At 38.5% G+C, this 25,715-nt stretch overlaps 1 protein-coding gene across 2 annotated transcripts in view; it reads left to right on the top strand.

Moving 5' to 3' along the window:
• The first annotated feature begins 7,686 nt into the window (after positions 1 to 7,686).
• Positions 7,687 to 25,715, top strand: part of HTR7 (5-hydroxytryptamine receptor 7) — an 85,235-nt gene continuing 67,206 nt past the window's right edge. For both annotated transcript variants that reach the window (XM_027839820.1, XM_027839821.1), the window contains exon 1: positions 7,687 to 8,342. In XM_027839820.1, coding sequence (XP_027695621.1) covers positions 7,774 to 8,342 — 569 coding nt within the window. In that variant the 5' untranslated portion in view covers positions 7,687 to 7,773. The remainder of the gene's footprint in view (positions 8,343 to 25,715) is intronic.

Genomic DNA, 25,715 nt, shown 5'->3' with positions numbered 1-25,715 from the left:
AGATCGGACTAGACCACTTGTGTGTCCCTTTCTTGCTCCAAATCTATCACCCTATGTTGTAAAAGCGTTTTGTAACTTATTTAAACTTAAGTGAGTATTATTAAGAGTTCTAATGGGAAAGTCATATAGGAAATATGGTATGGATACTTATGTAGTCCTATATTGCTCTTCCCATATTCCCACAGGGCACTCCTGAGTATTAAGAGACTCACAGTTAGATAATCTGAATTTTGTCTTTTAGGTAAATAGAAAATATATGTGTGTGTGTGTGTGTGTGTGTGTGTATTTATGCAATAGAAAGTATGTAAATAGAAAGTGGTCTTAAGAAAATGAGTGAACAAAGCATTAAGAGCTTATTATACGCAAAAGCACTGTGCTAAGTGTTAGAGACAGAAATAGAAAAGTAAGACAGTCCCTGCCCTCATAGAGCTTCCATTCTAACTGGGGAGACAGCACATAAAGAATGTTTTAGCCACAAGTCAGATGGAATAGGCCCACAGTCCTTATGGTACAGCAGCAAAGCAGATGAGTAATAATACTTCTTTAATATCATCATTTAATGTCACTATTTCCAGAACTCTTGATTTCCCCAACAAGGTCTGAAGGATAATGGTAGTCAAGGTGGTGGTGATTATTTTGCTTGGCATATGCTGCCTCCCATCTTTCTGTCATGGTTCCTTGTGCTTCAGCTAGGTTGGCTTTCTTGACCTGAGAATGCTATCATATTTGATCAGATTCTAAGTTAGGGTACAGTGCCTTTTGAATTATTTTAAAATCTCACAAAACAATGAGAATGAAGTCAAAGGGACACAACTGTTAGATAAATCCTTCACCCTCAAAAAATCCCCCAAACTAAGTTCTGTTGTAAATGTCAAGGAAGAGAAGATAAACAAAGCCTTGATATAGATACATGGATTCATTCATTATCATCACTATCTGTTGCCAATCATCTTTCAGCACTCACCTCAAATATTATTTCCTCCATGATGTCTTCTATGATACCCTGGTTGGAAGGGATATCCCCATAGTTTAACCTCATAATGCTTTGGAGTCCATTTCTCATTTTCTAGTTTGTGTCATATTTATCTTTTTTTGAGGGGGAGGAGTCTTATCATTATTATGAGAGGTGGGGTGTCAGAGCGGCATAGACAACTGGCCTTTAAGTGTGACCCTAGGCAAATCACTTAAGATTTCAGTACCCACAGACAACTCTCTATGAGTATAAATTGCAGAAAAGGTGCCAATCACTCCAAAAGAGAGATTCTTTATTGAGAATTCCTCATACCAAGGAAATAACAGATCCAGTCCAAAAATTGCCTTTTAAAAAAAAGCCTTCTTTTATTAGTCTGTGAGCTCCTTTTGGGCAGGGACTGCAATTTAGAACTTAGTTGTCTCTATATCTCTCTCAGAATTCGGCACAATGTTAGCAGGCACTTTAGAACTATTTATTGAATGAATAAATGGCTACAATCAAATTCTGCTTAAATGAGTGAATGAATGAATAAAAACAGAATTAATAATAAGCTAGTGGTTAAAATCAACAAGTTTATACAAAATCATGTAATGTTAGAGCTGCTAAAGGACCTTAGATGTTACTTGCTCTGCATTGGAATCAACAATTCAAGACAAGAGGGACAACAAACACTCCTTGGGGTAAGGGGCAGGGGTGGGGGGGTAGAGGGAGGTGTATATATGTATATATTGTGTGTGTATATATATATATATATATATATATATATATCTTTACATAGTGGTGGTATATAAGTAGTGATTCAAAGACTGGGCTAGGTCAGAATCATGAACTTTCTGGAACACAGACATGTAAGGGTCAACCAAGTAAGAAGAGAAAGTTGGTTGCAGGAGAGAAGACTCAAGCTGGAGTTGTCAGTAACACATAAAGCACAAGATCTTTAGTTATTCTTGGCAAACTGATTATTTATCTGATTCAACCTGCCTTCCCAAAGCTTTTGCCTTTTATGGAGCCAAAGGGAGTTTCCCATCCCCACCTTGCAATAATGTGCCCAGGCAGTCACAGAAGAGTATTTGCTACACATCCTTATAGTAGGGTCATGCACTCAAATAGTAGAGGTCAATTAGTCTAACTTACTCATTTGGTAAATGGGGAAACTGAGACCCAGCAAGAGTAATTAGCTTGCTCAACTGGATAGTTTTCATGGATATCTTGTGAAGGAACATGAGTTTGATAAAAGTATGTGTAAGTATGGTTTCTTGTATTTACTAAAAATACAAACTTTCTTATTTAGGACTATATGGGAAATTTATTCATAGAATTTTAGAGGTATTAGTTATCTTAGATAACATTTACTCTCAGCTGTAATGAGCAATTTTTGTCACCAGGGTAAATATCATGAAATTTGAGTAGATAAGGACTGGGGTGGTGGCAAGAGCGAGACATATTCTGGGGGCCACTGTGAGAGATAATGGTGCCAAAGGATAGCGCTAGGGAGTGGGGTGGAAGAAGTTCCCTCTATAATTTTAACTAATTCTTGCTACCTAAGTGCTAATTCAGTTGTTTCTATGCTACTAAAGGATTGTTAAGTGCCATGAGTATCCTCTAAATTTTAGCGCCATGGAACAAAACTCCATCCTAGCTATTGCTTTGTCAACCCTTTTATTTTGTAGAAGGGAGAGATTAAATAACCTGTTCAAGGACATACAGTTAGCCAGCAACAAATCTGAGATTCAAACTTGAATCTTCTGATTTCTATTTTTTGTCTTATACCAGCTATTCTTTTCACATCTGCTTCCTCCAGGTTGGTTGGTTTGTTAGGACATAGCAATAGTATATGACACTCAAACAAAGTAAAATAATACCCCAAGAATTAAGAGGTTCAACATTCATATTTACACTCACTTTGACAACTTGGGAATTGAATTATATGTAGGTTCTGTATAAAGTACATCCAGGCAGCTCTGTGGATATTGCAACAGAGATGGCTGGTTGCTTTGTGAGCACTGAGCTTAGAAATGATGCTATACTAAAAATGGAAGAGAAAGAAATTTAAAAAATTATTGTAAAGTCCTCAGATTGAAAAACAACAGAAACAGCTCTAGAATATAATTAGTCTGGGAGGAAGCTAGGGTAGATGCAGGTGGAGAGAGGGAAAAGCTTGGAATCTCATTCTAATTCTACTAAAGGTAAATGCAAATAAATATTCTATCCACTCCCCAATCCACTGGGCAGTTTATTCATACAAAAGAAAGTGAAAGTTGCATGAAAATGATAGTGAATTGTACTGGGTGTGTTTAAAATCTAATGCAGAAGTTAGTGAAAGAAAAATGACTTAGAAGGAAAAAAAGCACTACAAAATGTAAGTAAAATTTTTTTACATATATCCTTCCATTTCCAACATTTCCATCCAAACATTGTTTTCCATAGTTATTAGCTATGGAAATTAATACCCCTATGTATGTATCATGGATGTCAGCATGCCCTAAAAACTGAATTCTAATGATATGTTTCAGTGTCTAAGGTCAGGTTTGAGACAACATACCTAAATACAGTAAGAAAACTTCCTTTACTCATCCATCACCTTAGATACTTTATAGAGTAATATTATTTTGTAGTCTTTAATACTCTGATAAGAGTAGCTGAGGAGCTCTGAACAGTACCTAATATTATTTATATTTGAAAGGTTATTTTCACTTAATTATTTTTTTTGGAGGGGAAAGAGGCATGTATTTGCCCATATGTGTATATATATATATATATATATATATGGATAGATAGATATAATATATATATTCATTAATCTACTAAAACTCAAGTAGATTTAAAAAAACACCATGAATTTAATTTTTATAAAAAAGTACCTTAGACCAATGAAATAAATGTGGATTCCAAATAAAAACAATCTTAATCTTACAAAGTAAAAAGATAAGGCAACATGGCAGGTTTTATATACCAAAGGGTATTTCTGGCAGTAAATAATAGATTGTGAAAAAACAAAATCAAATCAAAACTAAAAAGCTCCAACCAACCTAGGATTCCAAGGTAAATTTCCATAACCAGAGTATTTCCTTCATGTATATGTGTGTGTGCGTGTGTGTTTGTATGTGTGTGTGTTTCTGAGAGATATTTTACTTTCTCTTCTATTTTTTCATTCTCTTGATTTTGTTTTATGATTTCTTGGTGTCTTAGAACATCATTAACATCTTCTTTCCCAATTCCAGTTTTCGAGGAATTATTTTCTTCCTTAAGTTTTTGATTCTCTATTTCCAGTTGGTTGACTTTCTTTTCATAATTTTCTTGATTTTCTTGGATTGCTCTTATTTTTTCCCCTAATTTTTCCTCAATTCTCTCTTATTTGATTTTTAAAGGTCTTTTAAAGGTCTTCCAAGAACTCTTTCTGTGCTTGTGACCATTTGACATTTCTCATTTGAAAAAGGAGTGACTTTTTTAGCTCCATTATCTTCTTCTGAATATGAACCCAGATCTTCTCTATCACCATAATAACTATCTATGGTTGAGTTCTTTCTCCTTTGCTTAACTCATTTTTATTTATTTTTTGTTTTATTTTGCTTTTAGCTGTTACTAGTGTAATCAAGTTGCAGTCTCAAGGTATGGGGAATGATGTCCCATGCCTCAGGTCCTTCTTACTGTTATATTCTGAGGTCTTTCTTGTGGCCCATCCATGGGCTCTCCTCTCTACTCCTAAGCCAAGGTGAAGGCCCCCAGCCAGACTCTTGCGAAAATGATCTTGTTCTCTGTGGTCTCTCTGATGGCTGAAAACTACAGATGTCCTCTCTGCCCTGGAACTGAAACCAGGGACTCTGCTCTCCTGCAAGTGCCCACAACCAGCAGGGTTCCCACACTGTCAGTGAGATGAGAATTTCTAACCCCAGCTGCCCCCAGGGCTTGTTGTTCGTTGATTCTGCAGAGTTGTCCTGGATGTGTTTGCACTTCACTTAGGCTGGACTTCTGCCCTTGGAGGTCAGGTCTTTCTTGTGGTCTTCTGAAGTTGTCTTAGAACAACCGCTTTATGCTAACATTTTTTATTTCTGCTGCTCTATGTTCCCACTGAGGCAATGTTCTGTCATTTGTTGTGAAGGAAATTTGGAGAACAGAAAGTTTTCTGACTTATTCCACCATCTTCCCAGAATCCTCTCCCCCTTTTTTAAATAATAAAATTAGAAATTTGAAAATAAAAATAGTTCTTGGTATAGAAAAGACTGCTTCTAAATCGCTGGACAGCTAAGTAAAATTTTTTAAAAAGATAAACACTGTGTGGTTTTCAATGTAGCCTACTTTTTTTTTTTTGGTAGCCAGACACATATCTTTAATCTCACGTGTCACTCCATATGAACTCACTTGGGGATCTCATAAGCTCCCGTGGATTCAATTATCATCTCTGTGCTTATGATTCCAAGATCTATATGTCCAGCCCTTGTGTCTATGTTGCAATACAATCATTCATTTCCAAATGCCTCTTGGACATCTCAAATTGGATGTCAGGTAGGCATCTCATATTCAATATTTCCAGACAAAACTTATTATTTCTACCTACCTCCCAAACTTCCATACTTCCAATCTTCTTAGGTCAAGGGCACCAACTTCCTCCTAGTCACCCAGGCCCATCCAAGTCATCCTTGGCTGCTCATTTTCACTCGATCAATAAACATTTATTAAGCATCTATTATGTGTCAGGCACTAAGGTAAGTACTTCATTCACCCCATATATCCAAATCATTGACAAAACTCGTTTCTACCTTCATAACATCTCTCCTTTATATCCCCATCTCTTCTCTCATGCAGCCACAACCTTAGTTCAGGTCCTCACCATCTCTCCCTGGACTATTATAATAGTCCAGTTTTCCTACCTCAAAGTTTTTCCGCTTCAATCCTTTTCATCACTCATCTGCCAAGCTAATTTTTCTAAAGCTTAGATCTTAACAATTTCACCCCTCTTCTCAAAGAGTTCTTGTTGTCTCCTTGTTACCTCCAGGAGGAAATGGAAACTTCTTTTTTTGCCATGTTTTTTTATATGTAATTGGACCCCTTCCTACCTTTTTATTCCCTCCCTAATCCTCCCCGCCATGATCCAGCTACCTACTTGCAGTTCCTCAAACAGGGACACTCCACCCCCCCCCCCAACTCCATAACTTTGCAGTGGCTTGTCTTCCACGCCTGGAATGCCCTTACCTGGTTTTTTCAACTCTCTCTGCCTCTGTCTGTGTCTCTGTGTCTTTCTCTGTGCCTCAGTCTCTCTTTCTTTGTCTCCTCTCCCCTCTCCCCCATAAATACACACATCCAGCTACTAGTGTCTTCCTCTTTGAGAAGACCTTGATCTACTCTGTATGGAATATGGGCTCCTTGAGAGCAGAAAATGTGTGTTTTCTTTTTCACCTTTCTTGGTATCCTCACATACCACATACAGACTCAGGCACACCTTAACCTACTGAAATTCTCAATTAAATTCAAATTGATGTATAGAATCTTAAGATTTAAAGCCAGAAGACAACGGAGATAACCAAGTTCCAACCCCACACTTTGCAGATGAGGAGATTGAAGTCCAGTGGGGAGAGGTAATTTACTCAAGGTAATGAAAATAATAAGGAACACATGGTCAAAAAAAAAAAAAAGACACCGACTTGCCCTCACAGTGCTTACACATTACAGGCTGATGTAAGGAGCTATTGTGCACCATAGTGAAATAAGATGAAATAAATAGATAAAAAAAGACATAGACCCTGCTCTCTTGCTGTTTTTCTCCTTTTCTTATTCCTCTCCTCTCCTGTCTGCATGTGGGCCTTTCTTTTCTCATGTTTTCAACCTCTCCGTCTGAAGGACACCAATATTCAACAGATACATAATTTTGTTGTCTTTATGCAATCAAGTTTTGTACTCTTTCTTCTCAATTTTTCAATGGGGGAGCTGAACATATGATAGCCTTGCTTCCCTGCCCTCTCCCACCCCCATCTGGGCCCCCAGCCCAGGAAACTAATTAAAAGGAATTTTCCCTTGTCTGTGATAGGATTGGAGCCCGCCTCCCCCAAGTGCGTTAGTCTTCCTTAACAGAAAAAAAAAAACCAAACCCAAGAAACAAGAAAACCCAATGTCTCCAGCCTTGACCCAAAGGCTGCCTGCCCCTAGGCTCCAGCCCTGGGATCCCAGGGGAGGAGCTGTTCAGGATTGCGCACAAACCCCATTCTCACTTGTGAAGAAAATCGGGCAGCTTTGGGGTGGTTAGGAAGGAAAGCCTGTTTTGGCTAGACGCTCCCCCCAGGGCGCCGGCGGGGGCCACTGGCTGCTGGGGGGCGGGAAGAAGCGTGTCCTGAGCGGAAGGAGGCTACTGCGAGCTGGGGGGGCTGGAGATGAGAGGGGCGGGGCGGGACGGGACGCGGCAACTTCGCTCTGCGGCCACTTGGGTACTAGAAGCAGCGGCGGCGGCGGCGGCAGCAGCAGCAGCGGCAGCAGCAGCAGCAGCGGCACCAGCAGCAGCGGCAGCAGCAGTTGCGAGAGCTGACGACGGACCCTAGATCCCAGCGGAACCGGGATCTTTAGGCGGTAGAGAAGCACAGCCATCTAGCGCAGCCCTGCAAGCAAAGACCCCCGAAGTTCTGGGGCTTCCGACAGGCGAGGCCGGGCTCAGACGCCCCGTATCTTCGTGCCCCCCCTCCCCAAATGGCTGAGCTTCTGGGCTCTGGCCCTGGCTTCGGGCAGGAGGCTAAGTGAGGACCCCAGCCCAGCAGCAGCCGGAGCGCAGCGTTAGGGGAGTGCGGGAGAGGACTCCATGGGTAGCGCAGACCGACATGGTGATGGACATCAACAGCAGCGGCGGCGGTGTCTCGGACCCAAGCTACTACAGTAGCCTCCGCTCCTTCCTGCTGCAGGAGGTGGGACAAGGTCTCCGCGACCTGAGCCCCGACGGCGGCGGCGGTGGCAGTGACGGGATGATCTCGGGCTCCTGGGAGCCGCGTCTGCTGCAGGTGATCCAGGAGGTCACGGCCAGTCCGGAGCCAGGATTCCTCCCAGGCAACAACACCGGCTGCGGGGAGCAGATCAACTACGGCAACACCGAGAAAGTTGTGATCGGGGCCATCCTGTCCCTCATCACGCTGCTCACCATCGCGGGCAACTGTCTGGTGGTGATCTCCGTCTGCTTTGTCAAGAAGCTCCGTCAGCCCTCCAACTACCTGATAGTGTCGCTGGCCCTGGCCGACCTCTCGGTGGCCGTGGCTGTCATGCCCTTCGTCAGCGTCACGGACCTCATCGGAGGCAAGTGGATCTTCGGACACTTCTTCTGCAACGTCTTCATCGCCATGGACGTTATGTGCTGCACGGCTTCGATCATGACCCTCTGTGTGATCAGCATTGATAGGTAAGCAGGAGGCCAGCGGGAGCCTGTCGGCGCCGTCGGTCAGGAGCCACTGGAAGGTGGAAGTAAATGCCCGCTGGCCCTTCAGGGATGCAGTCAGACTCAGGCTGTACAGTGGAGTAACTGGATCTGGGGAGGCTGCAGGGTAGGATTGAGAAATGGGTTTTCCCCATTTACTTAACACACACACACACACACACACACTCACACCACTTCCCTCCCTCTCCTCACCCAACCCAAAATGAGTCCTTTCAGTTTTCCACCAGAGGTCTCTTTTTCCCAGTGCTTTCAGTACAAACAGCAGTCAGTAAATAAGTTTATTTAAAAAAAGAAATAGGTCAAGAAAAGACTGCAATCCTAAACATTTGTATAATCAATCCATCTCCAGGGACCAATCTGTACTCACTAAGCTATCATCTGGGAAATGGTGAAAGCAAAACTTTCTGAAGCTTTGGCATCAACATCACTGTTGATTTAGCGTAACATTCTTTCCATCGCACTGTTGTAGTGATTGGTAGTACTGAGCTCATGTATTGCAAGTTTTCCCACTAGAAACAGAAGACTATATACTCATGACTACATCATTGGCTAAGCAGAATTTCTTGGCTCCAGCCTTATAGTGTCATTTCCCTTGTGATCATTCTCAGTGAGCTTCCCATCACTGGAAGTGTTCAAGCAAAGACTGGATGATAATCTGTTAGGGATGCTGCATTCCAGCATGGGGGTAAGCAGTCATCCCAAAGGATCTTTAAGGAATTTTACAAAACTAAGTTTCCATGATCCTAGAATTCTTTGGACCTAGAATTATCTTTAAAATGAGGAACATGGAGTACTGGAGTCATTCATTGATTCAAACATTTATTTAGGACCTGCTATGTGCAAGGCCCTGTGTTGGGCACTGGGGGAAGTAGAGGGACTAAATACAATATAGTCTCTGCAGTCATGTGCATTGCATGAAGCTGTCTCACAGAGGAGATAACATGTATATGGGGGACATATATTGTAATACAAATTAGTTGGTGACAAGTATGTAAAGAGAATTACAAGGAGGGAAGGATAGTCTTTTGGCCCCCAAATAATTTAGCATCAAGATATAATTGTTTTCTTAGAACTGCATTTGCTTTTGTTAGTACAGTGCTTGGTATATAGTAGGTGCTTAATAAATGCTTGTCAATTAAAAAAACTGCAGTGAACTAATTTTGTGCTTTTAAAGTATTTTTTTCCCTGAGGAAGGCTATTAATTAGAACTGCTTTTTACTTAAGAATGGTAAACCCTTAAAATTTTCAGAACTACAAACATTTGAGAAATAAATTGATGCCTTTAGAGCTCCTCTGGGATCTTATGCTTTATGATGATTTCTCTCAATTTTGTTTTAAAAAATAAAGTTCCTTATCTGTTGTTGATGTTGGACACATTTTAGTTATGTTAAGCTTGCCCAAAGTTTATAATTACCAAATGAGGAGAAAGATAGAAAAGGGTATCTTTTATAGAAAAAAATGAGTTCTATAGTTAGGAAACTAGATTTAGGAAAAAAAAAACCTTTCTCTCATTTTATAATTATAGTAGAAGCTTCTGATAGAAAAAAAAATAATTATTTTAAGAGTACTGCATACACTTGAAATTTAGCTCCCAGCTTGGAATATAAAGTTTTGAATTGCTATAGTTAAGAATGATAAGACACATATGAGTATATGGTATTAACTGTGTGTGGTAACAGTATTGACCACTGCTCCAAAAAATATAAGTGAATTTTAAGGGCAGTAGCTTGACAACTGTACAGGCCAAAAAAATTATCAGTAAGACTGAGTCCTCTTAAAGGTAATTGAAGTACAGTCAGATATAAAAAATTCATCCAGCAAATGCTGTGCTTGTAATCTTTTTTCATTACATAATTGGTAAAAAGCTATGCACTCATCTCATTATGTATATGCAGCAGTAACACTGTTCTTTTGGCACAACCAGTTGATGTTTGGAGCACCCTCTGAGTGCTATACTAACCGAAGATATTCTTCACTCAATATGCAAGGGTAACTTTTGGCATTAACAAGAATGTAGTCAGCTAGAGAGGAGCTTGGCTCTCCTTAGCAGATCCTCTGATGTATTCTTGTGTCATTGGGCATCTGAAGTCTTCTGTTCATGGCATGAGCTGATGCTCCAAAGAGAGATGAGCTGTCACCCCACAGAGGGGAGGCAGCCTTTCAATGGGGAATTTTGACTAAAAATTGTTGACTATCCTTTTTGAATCTGAGGATTCTGACTTTAGTTGAGCCTGAGGTATTGATGAAATCAGAAGAGTCAAACTACTTATTTTCTTGGACTGCACTGGGTGAAAAATATAAAACGCTCTTTTCTGTTTCTTTCTTGAAATGAATTATTTCTAAAGGGAGTATTTTTCAAAGGTTTGCTATCACCTACCTTTTAGAAAAATGGCAGTTGTTAGCAAATGGTCTATAAAATAGAAATCTGAGGAAAATACATCACTTCCACAGTGTGTTGTAATGCAGAGATAATGAAGCTGCCACTTTCTTTTCAAATGCATGGATGAATTGCCTTGTAATTCCTCACTCCTCCCTTTTTTGTGCCTTTTGAAGGGCTTCTGGCCTAAACAACAGGACTCAAGTAAGAACATATTGAAGATATTCCCATTATGTGTGAATTGATTAATATATATATATATAAATATATCTATCACATAATATAATTATATATAATATAATTATATATAGAATTTATTTAGTTGCAGGACTTGGAATCTGATGAGCTCTGCTGTTGATTCTTCCTGGTTGTATAATCATGAACAAGTCACAACCTCTCCGAATTTCAGTTTCCTCAGCTGTAAAATGGAGATAATAATGCCTGTAGTACTTGTCTCACAGGGTTTTTGTGAGGATCAAATAAAGTAATGTGTGGAAAGCTTGCTCTGCAAGCTTGAAAACATTATGTAAATGTCAGATCTTAAAGCATTCTCTATCCTACAAACAGACATTCTAAGAAATTCAAAGATACTTGTAGAAGAACACAATCTTTCTGGGAATATTTCTCAACTGCTGAAGAGGAAACATACCCCACTAATTCTGCTTTAAACATAGTTACCTTCTACCCCTAGACCTCCCTTACAAATGGGAAAGACTGATTCTAGGCTACTATTGGCTTGACAAGTCATTGATTAGGTGAAGACTTTAGAGAAGGCGTTCCTTAACCTGGTGTCTGTGAACTTGCTTTTCTTTCTCCCATATTTCGATAACTGTATTTCAATATAATTGATTTCCTTGGCAAGCCTACATATTTTGTTTTATACATTTAAAAACATTATTCTGATAAGGAATCCATAGAAGTCTATCAGACTGCCAGAGGGGTCCATCACACACACACACACACACACACACACACACACACAAACAGAGGTTATGAACCTCTGTCATAGAGGCCCAAAGCTATCTCCCCTGAATGGAATTTCTGATCCTAAACTGGGCAGATTGAAAGCATTTGCTGGTATTTTTTTTTCTACATGCATATTGATTCTAGAAATAGGATGAGTGAAAGAACCTGATTATTTTAGTTTTATCCGGAGCAAATAATTTCCAGTTTCATAAGCAGTCCTTCCATGTATTAGAGGCACAGTTGAGTAATGAGTGATAGAGATTCTACCCAAGTCCAGAAGACCTAGGTTGAGTCCTCCCTCTGACATGTGCTGGCTATATGACCATAAGCAAGTGATTTAACTTCTCCAGGTCTCCAGGAAATCCTCTAAGACTATTAATTACAGATGAATTGCTATTCTGCGTAGGTGAATTCCCGGAATACTACCAACTCCCCAACTCCCCTTCTGCTCCTCCCCAACTCCCAACATTCCTTGTGTTTTCATTTTTACAAGTTTCTGATCTAACTAATTTGGAAAAGCTGTCTTGACCTTTGGAAAATGCAGTTTTATGTGGTAATGGACTTGAGCTGATGCCTAACTCTCTCTGTGCTTCCTTGGAAGCCAGGTACTGTGAGTCATTCACTTGGATTATTGTTTTGATGTTTCTGTTCACTGTCCTATTGTGCTCTGCTGGGCAGTGAGCAGTCTTTTTATCTAGCTCCCTGAGATAGCCTTTCTTTTGCAATTCAACTGTCCATATGCACCTTCAAAATGAGTTTTCAGCTTGTACACACATTTTTAGAGAAACTGAGAAACTTGTTAAAGCAGTAATACAGGATAGGCTATTGAGAAGAGGGAGCAAAAGAAAAATAGTTATAGAATGAGCAGGCGACTTCGATGTCCAGGAAGGGTCATTGGATTTAGAGTCTGACGGCCTCAGTTTGAATCCTAACGTCTACTTACTGTGTGACCTGAGGCAAATCACAATATCATCTTTATGAAGTCATTAAAATTCCTCTCTGGGCCTCAGACACTCCATCTGAAAAATGGGAACAATAACACTTCCACCATCTACCTAACAGGGTAATTGTGATGAAAGGGATTTGGGAACTCTAAAGCACTAAACAGATATAAAATGTTGCTACTACTACCATCAACCCCACAGGGCTTTCTGAGATTAGAGTCAGCTAGTATTTATATAGCCCCAGGTGAGTTGTGAAAGGCTACACAAATGCATCTATTATTATTTGGCCTCTGTTGTGTTATCAAAAAGGTTAATAGATTTAAAGTCAGATGGGAATTTGGAGGACATTTATTTAGACCAACTTTTCTTTTTACAGAAAAGGAAACTGAGACTTAGTGAGGTAAAATGAATTATCCAATAGCATGATCAGGTCATGAATTGGGATTAGAGCTAATTCAAATCACTCTAGACCAGAGGTGAAACTCGGTCAGTAGGTAACATGTGGCCTAAAACAGATTAAAAAATATAATCGGGAAATTTTTTAATAAAATAAATAAAAATAGAATACAGCATAGTTAATGTTAATTTGTGGTTTTCTAAGTCCATAGGTGTCTAGCAGGGAGCCTTTTCCATTTGAGTTTCACACTATTGGTCTAGATCATTAGGGCTGGAAGGCTTCTTTTTAATGACTGGGTCATAGAATCATAGTCTTAGAGTTGGAAGGGATCATGGCAGTTATATAGTCTGGTTCCATCATTTGATTGATGAGGAACTGAGGCCCAAATTATTGAGGGACTTCATTGCTAGTCCAGTACTCTTAGTTTATTGAATGAAACTGAAACCCACAAAGGGTCAATTACTTCCTCAATATCATTTGCCTAATTTGTTTTAGAGTCAGGACTGGATACAAGATCTCTTGTCTCTCAGTGCAGCAAACTTTCCTTTCTGTCTCACTGGATTTCATGGTAAGAGGCCAAGTTGACATATCAAAAAGTCATAATTCATACAAAACATCCTTTGCTCCAAAATTATCTGGGCAGCGGATCCAGTGTCTCAAGGTAGATCCGTGTCTAGTGTCTGCTGGACTACCTCTAAAAGGGTGTGGATTCATAGATTCCCTTTTATTATTGACCAGTTACTGACACAGGCAGACAAATCTAATCTAAAATAAAGCCTAACAACTATGTAAGAGAAGTTCAGACAAAATGCTGGGTCAGGCCCAAGAGAGGAAAGCCTTCTAAATGGGAAGAATAGCGCAGTGAAAGGCATGAGGGGATAAAAGATTTTTTTTTTCCCCAGTCCAGTGGGAGTTTTCTTGGCAGAGGTACTGGAGCAGTTTGCCATTTTCTTCTCCAGCTCATTTTACAGATGAGGAAACTGAGGCAAACAGGGTTATGGAACTTGCCTAAGGTCACACAGTCAAACTCCAGGCTTGGCACTGTATCCACTTTGTCACCTAGTTGCCTTTCCAGGTCTAAATTGCCATAGTCTAACAACTGGTCTTCTGACTCTAGTCTCTGTTTCCTCCTCCAGTCCACTCTGCATAGTGTTGCCAGATTTCTCTTAAAACACCATTTTGAGTTGCCCTTTGCCTCTTCAGAAACCTTCAGAGGCTCTCCATTGCCTATAAGATAAAGCACAGACTCATTAGACTGGCATTTAAGGACAGTCTGGCCTTAATCTACCATTTGAACCTTATTCACAGTACTCCTTTAGAGCCCTCCGCTTTAACCAAATTGGTTCACTCTCTCTCTCTGAATAAAGACCCTTGTACTTTCTTACTTAAGTGCATTTGCTCCCATCTTTCCTAGAGCCTTTAGAATTTAGATTTTTGGAATTTAGGATCTTTCCTGGAATCATTAGAACTGGAAGGAGATTAGAGAGAATTTTATCCAAGCCTTTATTTCCCCACCCTGGAATGCCTTTCCCATTTGAATTTTAACCATCCTTCAAAACATAGCTCAGATCCTAGCTGTTCCATCATTCTGGAAATCAGTTTTCTCTCTCTCTTCTTTAAACTCCTGTAGCACTTTCTATTTATGTGGGACAGGTAGGTGGCACCAATACTGAATAGAGTGCTGGGTATGGTCTTCCTGAGTTCAAATTTGACCTCACACACTGTATGACCTTTAGCAAGTCACTTAATCCTATTTGCCTCAGTTTCCACATCTATAAAATGAGCTGGAGAAGGAAAGAGCAAACCACTCCAGTATCTTTGCCAAGAAAACCCAGATAGGATCACGAGGAGTCAGGCATGACTGAACAACAACAAAGCACTTACTATTTATACCATCAGTTTGACAGCACGTGCTTCCTATTGACAGCTCTTTTTTCATTATCTTCCACAGTTTTTGTCAATTTCATGACTGAACTATTTAGGTGTTTATGTCTCATCTCAAATTCTAAGCTCTTTGAGATCAGGGTTAGTATCTTCCTGTGCCTTAAATCCCTCCCTTATGCACTTAGCATAATATTGGAATCACTCAGTAAGAAGTATTTTATTTAGTTGGCTAGTTTGATAAAAGTAGGAGGAGCAAGATGGTCTTGGGAGGTAGGAGCAATTTTGACTAGAGGGAACTCTACTGAGATATAGAAGAGAGGAGGTGACCAACTAGAGTGGGAAATACGTTGATCAAGTATTTAGTAGCCTGAAGAGTTTGGATTTTTTTTCCTGATAAATAAAAAGAAATCAGGTTCCTGACCAGAGGAATGACATGATGAAAACAGTCTTTGTGGGAAAAAGTCTCTAAGTTGTGTGTAGGATGAATTAGAAATTGGAGACTTGAGGCAAGAACATTAGGTTGGAGGCTTTTGTGGTATGAATTGATAAGTTCCTGTGTGATGACTGTAAAAATGGAATAGAAAGGATAAGATATTAGAGAGGATAGCCTGGCCCATTGAGCACAAGGAAAAAGATAACCCTAAGGTCTTTTTTAAATTAATTTAATTTTTAAATTAAAATACTTTCAGTTCCAAATTCCCTTCTTCCATTCCCTCCCCTTGCCCGTTGAGAAAGCAAGAAGTATGATACCCATTATACATACGAAGTCATGCTAAACATTTCTTCATTAGTCATGTTCTGAGGGAAAAAGAGAAAGAAAAGTAAATAAGAAAAAATGTTTCATTCTGCACTCTGAGTCCATCAGTTCTCTATCTGAAGGTGAATAACACTTTATATCACGAGTCCTCTGTGGTTGATCAGTTACTGATTCTTTCACAATTGATTATCTTTATATTATTGCTGTTACTGAGTAAATTGTTCTCCTGTTCCTGCTCACTTCACTTTGCATCAGTTCATATAAGTCTTCTCAGTTTTTTTCTGAAGCCATACCCTTCATCATTTCTAAGAGTATAGTAGTATTCTATCCCATTTATATACTATGACTTATTCAGCCATTATCCAATTGATGGCCGTGTCCTCAGTTTCTAATTCTTTAGAAGACAGAGTTGCTATAAATATTCTTGTATATAGGGGTCCTTTTTCTTTTTCTTTGATCTCTTTGGGGTATAAACTTTGTAGCAGTATTACTGAGTTAAAAAGTACACACAGGTTAATAGCCCTTTGGGTATAGTTCCAAATCGTACTCCATAATGGTTGGACCAGTTCACAGCTTTACCAACAGTCCGTTAATATACTTAATTTCCCACATTCCCTTCAACATTTGTCATTTTCTTTTTCTGTCATCTTAGACAATCTGATGGATATCAGGTAGTACCTAAAAGTTGTTTTAATTTTCATTTCTGTAATTATTAGTAACTTAGAGCACTTTTCAAATGGCTGTTGATGGCTTTGATTTCTTCCTCTGAAAACCACCAGTTCATATCCTTTATTTATTTATCAGTTGGGGAATGGCTTCCATTTTAATAAATTTGACTCAGTTCTCTCCATATTTGAGAAGTGAGACCTTTATCAGAAAAATTTGCTATAAAATCTTGTCACTTGGTTTCTTGCTTTTCTTCTAATTTTGGTAAAATTGGTTTTGTTTGTGTGAAAACTTTAATTTTATGTAATCAAAATGATCCATTTTATCACCTATAAACCTCTCTATCTCTTGTTTGGTCATGAACTCTTCCCCTGTTCATAGATCTGACAGGACAGGTATTTTCTTGCATGCTCTCTTAATTTGCTGATGATATCTAAATCATGTCCCCATTTTGACCTTTTCTTGTTATATAGAGTGGGATATTGATCTATGCCTGGTTTCTGCCAGACTACTTTACAATTTTCCCAGCAGTTTTTATTGAATAGTGAGTTCCTGCTCCAAAAGTTGGGCTCTTGGGGTTTGTAAAATGCTAGGCTATTGTGCTCATTTGCTTCTCTATGTTATCGTATACCAAATCTGTTCCATGCATCAACCGCACTATTTCTTATCCAGTACCAAATTGTTTTGGTGATTATAGCTTTGTAATATAGTTTGAGATCTGGTACTGATAGGCCCCCTTCCTTCACATTTTTTTTCATTGGATCCCTTGATAGATATCTTTTCTTCCAGATGAATTTTGCTATTATTTTTTCTAGCTCTATAAAGCAATTCTTTGGCAGTTTGATTGGTATGGCACCGAATAAGTAGGTGAATTTAGGTAGTATTGTCATTTTTATTATATTGGTTTAGCTTACCCATGAGCAATGAATATATCTCCATTAATTTAGGTCTGTCTTTATTTGTGTGAAGTGTATTGTAATTGTATTCATACAGTTCCTGTGTGTCTTGGCAAGTAGACTCCCAAGTATTTTATAATTTCTATAGTAATTTCAAATGGAATTTCTCCTTCTATCTCTTCCTGCTGTATTTTTTGGGTAATATATAGGAATATTGATTACCCAGTGGGTTCATTTTATATCTTGCAATTTTGCTAAAGGTAGTAATTGTTTTGACTAGTTTTTTAGTTGACTCCCTAGGGTTCTTTAAGTAAACCATTATATCATTTGCAAAAAGTAATGATTTTGTTTCCTTGTTACTTCCACTTATTTCTTTACTTTCTTTTCTTGTCTAATTGCTATAACTAACATTTCTGGTACGATACTGAATCATAATGGTGATAATGGACATCTTTGTTTCACCCCTGATCTTATTGGAAAGGCTTTTAGTTTATCCCCATTACATATAATGATTGCACTTGGTTTTAGATAGATACTACATATCATTTTAAGAAAAGCTCCATTTATTTCTATGCTTTTTAGTGCTTTTTTTAAAAATAAGAATTGTTACTGTACTTTCCAAAGCTTTTTCTGCATCTATTGAGATAGTCATATGATTTTTGTTGTTTTTGTTATTGATACGGTCAATTGTGCTTCTAGTTTTCCTACTATTGAACCAGCCCTGCATTTCTAATATAAATCCAGTCAGGTCAAAGTGTATGATCTTTGTAATTTCCTTCCTAGTATTCTATTTAATTTTTGTGGTGTGTATATGTCAATATTCATTAAAGAAATTAGTTAATAGCTTTCTTTCCCCATTTTTGCTCTTCCTGGTTTTAAGTATTAAAAGCATATTTTGGTAGGGATCTTTTTTTAAACCTATTTTTGAAACAGTTTATATAATATTAGAATTAATTGTTCTTTAAATGTTTGGTAGAATTCATTTATAATTCCGCCTGGTCTTGTTTCTCTTCCCATTCCCATTCCCCATGCCCCACCCCCCACCCCAGGAACCCATTGATGGCTTGTTCAATTTCTTTTTATGAGAAGAGGCCATTTAAGTATTCTATTTCCTCTTCTGTTAATTTGGGCAATTTGTATTCTTGTAAATATTCACCCATTTAATTTAGATCATCAGTTTTATTGGTATATAGTTAGGCAGAATAGCTCCTAATTGCTTTAATTTAATTTTCATTGGTTGTGCATTCACTCTTTTTCATTTTTGATACTGGCAATTGGGTTTTCTTTCTTTTTAAAAAAATCATATTAGCCAATGGTTTCTCTATTTATTGTCCCGCCCTCCAATAAAACTATCTCCTAGTTTTATTTATTAGTGTAATTTTTTTTAACTTTCAATTTTTTTAATGTCTCATTTGATTTTCAGGATTTCTATTTTGGTGTTTAATTAGGAATTGCAAACTTGTTCTTTCCCTAGTTTTTTGGTTGCATGCCCAATTCAGTGATTTGGCCTCTCTCTTTTATTGATACAAGTTTCTAGAGGTAGAAATTTTCACCTTAATACTGCTTTGGTTTCATTCCGCAAATTTTGGTACATTGTTGCATTGTTGTCATCATCTTTGGTGAAATTATTGATTGTTTCTATGATTTGTTCTTTGACCTACCTTTTCTTTAGGATTATTCAGCTTCTAATTAATTTTTAATTAATTCTTTAAAGGACCTTTATTAAATGTAAATGTGAATTTAATATGTCTGCTTTTCTGCATTTGTTTGTGAACTTTTAAGGTCCCAATACACCGCCAGTTTTTGTGAAGCTGCCATGTGCAGCTGAGAAAAAGATAGATTCCTTTTCCTATTCAATATTTTCTAACAGTCTATTATATCTAACTTTTCTAAGATTCTATGAATCTTCTTGACTTCTTTCATTTTCATTTTATGGTTAGATTTATCTGCCCCTGAGAGGGGAAAGTTGAGATCCTCTACTACTACAGTTCTACTGTCTACATCTTCCTACATCTCATTTAACTTTTCCTTCAAGAATTTGCATGCTATGCCATTTGTGTATACATGTTCAGGATTGATATTAATTCATTGTGTTTGCTTTGTTTTTGTTCAGTCGTTCAGTTGTGTCCAATTCTTCATTACTCTATGGATTATGCTGTGTGGGGGGTTTTCTTGGCAAAGATACTGGAATGGTTTGCCCTTTTCTTCTATAGCTTATTTTACAGATGAAGAAACTGAGGCCAATAGGGGTTAGGTGACTTGCTGCACAGTCAGTAAGTGTCTGAGAACTAATCTGAACTCAGTTCATCCTGACTTATGGCTCGGTGCTCTTTCCATTGCACCATCTTGCTGCCCTTTGTAGACCTGGGGCACAAAAAGATTTTAATGGATATTGGGTAAACTTAATACCACTTTGCAATTGTATTGTAGTTTTAATTTTTATCAAAGTACTTCCATAGTTTTTAGCTCTTGGAGAGTCAAAGAACTTAAAAATACAATACAGTCTATCAAAAATTTTTAAACAACCTGTCCTTTGAGTTATCTGAGTTTTTGTTGGAATTTTAAAGAATTTCAGAGTTGGAAGGGATTTAGGTCTATTCTCACTTGTTACCCAACACAAGAATCTCTTCTCTAGTAACCTTGACAGATGGTCATTAAGTCATAACTAACACCTGGGCATGGAAAAAGGGCAGAGGAATACATGGGCTCTGATTCTTTCTTTGACACTTACTACTTGTGTGACCTTGGGCAAATTACTTCACCTCCTTGTAATTCAGCTTACTCCCCTGTAAAATGAGAAGATTGGACTAAATGACCTGTAGGTCCTCACCTGCTGTAAATCTGTGATCCTGTGATTTAAACGGGGGAGCTCACTGTCTCCAAAGGTGGTTGTTCCATGGTTGTACAGCTCTTGTTAGAAATTCACCTTTCTGTCACTCCCTCTTATTGGTTCTAGTTCTTCTCTCAGGAGCTACATGAACTAACCATACTCGAGTACATTAAACTGAATTTGCACCGACTTTCAAATAACTCTTTTTAGTTACATTTTTAATCTCCACGAGAGGTAGTATAGTGTAAGTGTGGTGGTTCCCAACCTGGTGGCTGCAAAACCACAGTAACTCCTGGGGTCCATGGAATTATTGCAAGAGGCTTATGAATTCATATATGCACTAGGTATTGTCATTCCAACCTTTATTTAACTCCAGTAAAATATAGAGTGTGACTCAGTACAATAAACAAACATATCTCCCCTAGACTGAATAAATAAGGCCTTGAACATAAATTCATTAGTATATTTCAAATGTATGTGGATGCTACCGAAAGCATGGCAAAATGGATAGATGGCCAACCTTAGAGTCAGGAAGATGTGAGTTCAGTCCTGCCTCTTGAATATATAAGCTACACGTCCGTTGTCAATTCACTTAACCCCTTAGTGCCCAAGCATCTCTCTCAAAGCCATAAATGACAGATGTACTGATCTTCATTGGTCCAGGGAATTTCTAGAGTAGGAGTTCTTCTCCTCTTCCCATTCATGATATCACAAATCTAGAACAAAAAAAAAAATGTAGATGCTAGTGAGATTAATATGATACAGATTCATTTTAAAGAATTCATAGTAACTTTTTGTCATTATTTCTTCAATCAATGAATACGAAAGCTGCAACTGCTGTCGTATAAGGCTCTATGATGTTAAATATGGGTCTTTATACCCAAACAGGTTGGGAACCATTGATAGAAAGAGCACTAGACTGGGAGAACTATATTATGATCCCAGCTCTGTCACTTACTCTATGTCACTTACTCACTCTGTGATCTTGGAAGAGTCTTTAGATATCTCTTGGGCGTAGCTTCCTTATCAAGAAAATGAGGAAGTTAAATTAGATGATTTCTAAGTTTATTTACAGCGTTAAAATTCTATGATTGAGAAAAATTGTGCTTAATTTATGGCCATTCTTCTACTTTGCCTTCCTAATTCCTACATCCTTGGCCTGATGGCTGATACTTTGCACTCCTGAGATACTTTCTTGACTTCTAGATCTCCAACTCTTGACTTGCTCTTGACTCTTGTCTTGACTCTTGGCTTCATCCCTGCTTTGCTGGCTCCAGATATATGCCCAGCCTTCTCTCAGTCCTGACCTTCTAGACTACTCTGACCCTGTTGCTACTTATATCTTTGTGTTACCAAAAAAAAGTTTAATTGGGAAGCAAAATGAGGCTCAGAAGATTGGAGAGATGTAGAATCAGAGCCAAGGGAAATGGATGGTATTTATGGAATAATTCCATCAATCTGTGGCCACCCGATGAGTCACCCTCCTGTGCTATACAAATATGCAGAGCAATGGCGTTAGCAATGTGTTTTGTGTGGCTAAATTATTAGTAGTTTACCTCCAGGAATTGGCTTTCTGTCATCATCAGTGCTATGGTGCAGGATGAAAATGGGGAGGAAAGCAAATAAAACTTTCTAAACCATTCATTTATTGTAATTTTCAATGAATAAAAATATTTGGCAACAGAGACATTTGATTTAGGAAATGTAGGGACAAGTGCATACTGTTCATATTGTGGGTGTGTAAAAATTGGTGGATGCTAATAAAACAAAAGCTTTTGGCTGAAGGCTCTGGTGCTGTGTACTCAGGAGATGTTCTTTACGGGGTAAAATTAAACAACTTCAAGAATAAGCTTATTATGTGCCTACCATGTGCCAGAGAATTGTCTATGGTGCTGGAGGGAGAAAATACATGACCCATGTCCACATGGAGCTCACAGTTTAATAAAGAGATTTATGAGAGATATGCAGATAATACTAAATGATATTGAGAATAGAGAAGTGTCAGCAAAGTGCTAAGTGGTTCAAATAAGGGTGGATGGGTGGGTGGGGCAAAGTCATTATCTACTGGCAGTCAGGGAATTCACTAGCTTGGAGGGGTTGGGAGGGGATGGCATTTCTGGCATAGGGAAGAATGGGAACAAAGGCATGGAGGCTGGAGAGTTTAGGACCAGTATGGAGAATGGGGAATAGTTTTGTCTGGCTGGAGTATAGAGAATATGGAAAAGAATCCTATGAAATCAAATTGGAAAAGTAGATTTTAAGGGACTTTTGGGCTTTGCCAAGGAGTTTGAATTTTACATCACATACAAGAGAGTGTCATTCAAAGGTTTTGAGCAGAGGAATGATACGACCAGATCTATGTCTATGGAAGATAAATTTGGTGGTGGTATATAAGATGAATTGGAGAGAGGAGAGAGTTCTCCTTGTAGGTTCAAAGGCCTGATCAGAGAATATTACAATAGATTAGGTGGGGTAAAAGAATAATGTTCAACATTTCAGCCATTACCTTTGCATTTCTTGGGATACAATGGGGGTTTAGTTCACAGAACTCTGAACTTCACTGATAGTAATGTCAGACATAGAATATCATCTCATGAGCATCAGGTAGTATTTTCTGATTTAATCCAAATATGAATCTTTGGCTAATCAATACTTACTCTTGGTTCCCTGTTAATGTTCACTTATAGTAATAATAACCCTCACTTCTGTAGTGTTTTATAATTTGCAAAGTGCTTCACTAACAATAAGGTAGGTAACGCAGATTATTATTTCCATTTCACAAGAGAGAATGCTGGGGATCAGAGAGAGGAAATGATTTGATTCAGATTACATAGCTAGCAAATGGCAAGACTGAAATTGAAACTTTGGTTTCCTGATGCCAAAAGAAGTACTCTTTCTACTACACCATACTCTTTCCTCTGATGTTTGTACTGATTTAAAAAAAATCTTAAACATACTATATTTATCTGAATAGAAATGCATACGTCTTATTTAGAAATGATTGGAAAATCTATCATGATTGGTTCCCTTAGAAGGTAGTAAGATTCTCTATCACTGAAGGTGTTTAAGAGGAGATTGGGTGATCATTTAGTCAGTCAATAAACATTTATTAAGCCCCTACTGTGTTAGGCACTGTGCTAAATACTGGAAATAAAAAAAAAAAAGAAAGACAATCTCTGCCTTCAAGGTGTTTACAATCTAATAGGGGAAGGTGACACAAAAAAGGAAGCCGAAAAGGGGGAAGGGTAAGGTGAAGGAAGGACATGAAGCAGAAATCCAAAGGAATTCTGTCAGGTGGGGAAAGGAGGAGATGGCTGACTTGGGAGCCTTCCTTAATTAGAGGTTCTGGGAGGAGCTCTCCATCCCTACCTTTTCTAGGTGAAGAAAAGAATGTGCCCAAGGGGGTAGGGGGAAGGGAAACTGATGAGGTATGAGTTCCAGGGATGGAGTGATTCTGGAGGATGCTAAAGTTGCTGGGTCTTGATGGCCAAGTCCAGAGGAGTGCCGAGGGGAATCCTGCTTACATATGGGTTGAACTGGATGATTTCAGAGTTTCCTTCCAATTTTGAGATGCTCTGACTCCATGAGTGTTTTTGAAAGTGATTTATAAACTGTAACGTACCTATGATTTTGTTCATGTTAGAACTCTCCTCCCCAACCCATATCTCAACTCATTTCTAACATTGCTTTAGCCTGAATTTCAGGGAGGTTAAGTGACTTTACTGTGATGAGGAAGCTAATAAGTGTCTGAGGCAAGACTTGAACATAGATGGTTCTGACTTCCAATCTAGTAGTCTCTCCTCTCCACTGGGCTGCCTTTCCTATGGAATAATATTTATCATTATGGTAAGTGATCCATAGACAAGCAAAATTGTTGGTAGATTGAAAAAAACCCACAGTAGCCTCATAGATGTGGTTTTATGGTTCAACGTAAGCTGACTGCTTTTTGCTATAAGCATTCCTTCTGTGGCTTTTGATGGGTGCTGAAGCAGGTGGATGCATGGATTGTTTGCACTCAGGGCTTATAATACATGTGTGTATATTTGTGAGTCTTTTTTATATGTGTGGTGGGAGATGAAGGTAAGAAAGTACATGGAAAGTTTGGGTAAGAACTTGCTCCAGTAACAGCCAGCGCCTTGATGAGGTGACAAGGTCAACACCTGCATAGACTGGCACATTATGGGAGAATCCCAGAATTGGAAAGGGCCTCAGAAGCTGGCTAGTCCAATCTATACTGTAGAGGGAGCCTTAGGATAGAGATGTCCTCCACAAACTCCCTCACGTGCTCATGCAGCCCCTGCCTCACTCCTGTGTGATCCTGGGCAACTCCATGAATCTCCCTGAGCTCCGGTTTCTTCTTAGAGACTTGCAGCATGTGCCTTGCAATGAGGACTGCCTCAACAAAAGTGCCTTGGAAGCCTCGAAGGGGAATAAAAAGGAGCGGTAGTGATGGTGATGGTGATGGATGATTGTTAATCTTGGATGCAGTTCATTTCCCTTTTGAACAACTTTATTGATTGTATATATGTCAGGTTGGTTTTTGAAACCCATATATAGCATTTTACATTTTTCTGTATTAAACTTCATTTTACTTTTAGTACTTATCACCTCTTCTTGGACTATTGCAGTAGCCTTCTAATTAGTCTCTGCCTCAAGTCTCTCCCTGGTGCAGTCCTTCTTTTACTCTAAAGTGTAGCTCTGATTATGTTAACCCCTGCTCAGTGAGCTACCTATTTCCTCCAGGATCAAATATAAACCCCTTTATTTGACATTAAAAGCTCTTTTTAACCTAGCTTCTTTTTTTCCTTTAATTATTTTTATTTATTTCATTAGATATTTCTCAATTACACATAGATTTTTTAAACAATCATTTAAAAATTTTTTGAATTTCAGATTCTCCCTTTTTTCCTGACCTTCCTTCCTCCTTGAAAAGTCAATCAATTTGATTTCAATTATACATGAGGTCATGCAAAACATATTTCCATATTAACCATGTTGCAAAAGAAAACAGAAACAAAATAAAACAACAAAAATAAAGATAGTAAAGAGAAGTATGCCTTAAACTGCACTCAGAGTTCATCAGTTCTCTCTCTGGAGGTGGATAGCATTTTTCATCATGTCTCCTTGGGAATTGTCTTGGATTATTGTCTTCGTCAGGGTAACTAAATCTCTCAGAGTTGATCATTGTTACAATGCTCTCTTGGTTCTGCTCACTTCATTTTGCATGAGTTCATTTAAGTCTTCCCAGGTTTTTCTGAAACCATCTTGCTAGTCATTTCTTATAACATAATAGTATTACATCACAATCATATACCACAACTTGTTCAGCTATTCCTCAATTAATGGGCATCCATCCCCTCAGTTTCCAGTTCTTTGCCTGCACAAAAAGAGCTGCTATAAATATTTTTGTACAAGTAGGTCCTTTTCCTTTTTTTTTTTTTTGATATCTTTGGGATGCAGACCTAGTAGTGGTATTGCTGGGTCAAAGTATATGTACAGTTTTATAGTCTTTTGGGTGTAGTTCCAAATTATTCTCCAGAATGGTTGAACTAGTTCACAATTCTACCAGTAGCGCATTAGTGTCCCAATTTTTTCATATCACTTCCAGCATTTGTCATTT

This window comes from Vombatus ursinus, unplaced genomic scaffold, assembly GCF_900497805.2.
Source record: "Vombatus ursinus unplaced genomic scaffold, bare-nosed wombat genome assembly UNPS02014833.1, whole genome shotgun sequence".
In the NCBI taxonomy this organism is placed as follows: domain Eukaryota; kingdom Metazoa; phylum Chordata; class Mammalia; order Diprotodontia; family Vombatidae; genus Vombatus; species Vombatus ursinus.
Note: the sequence above shows the minus strand (reverse complement) of the source record. Positions and strands in the feature narration are given on the sequence as shown.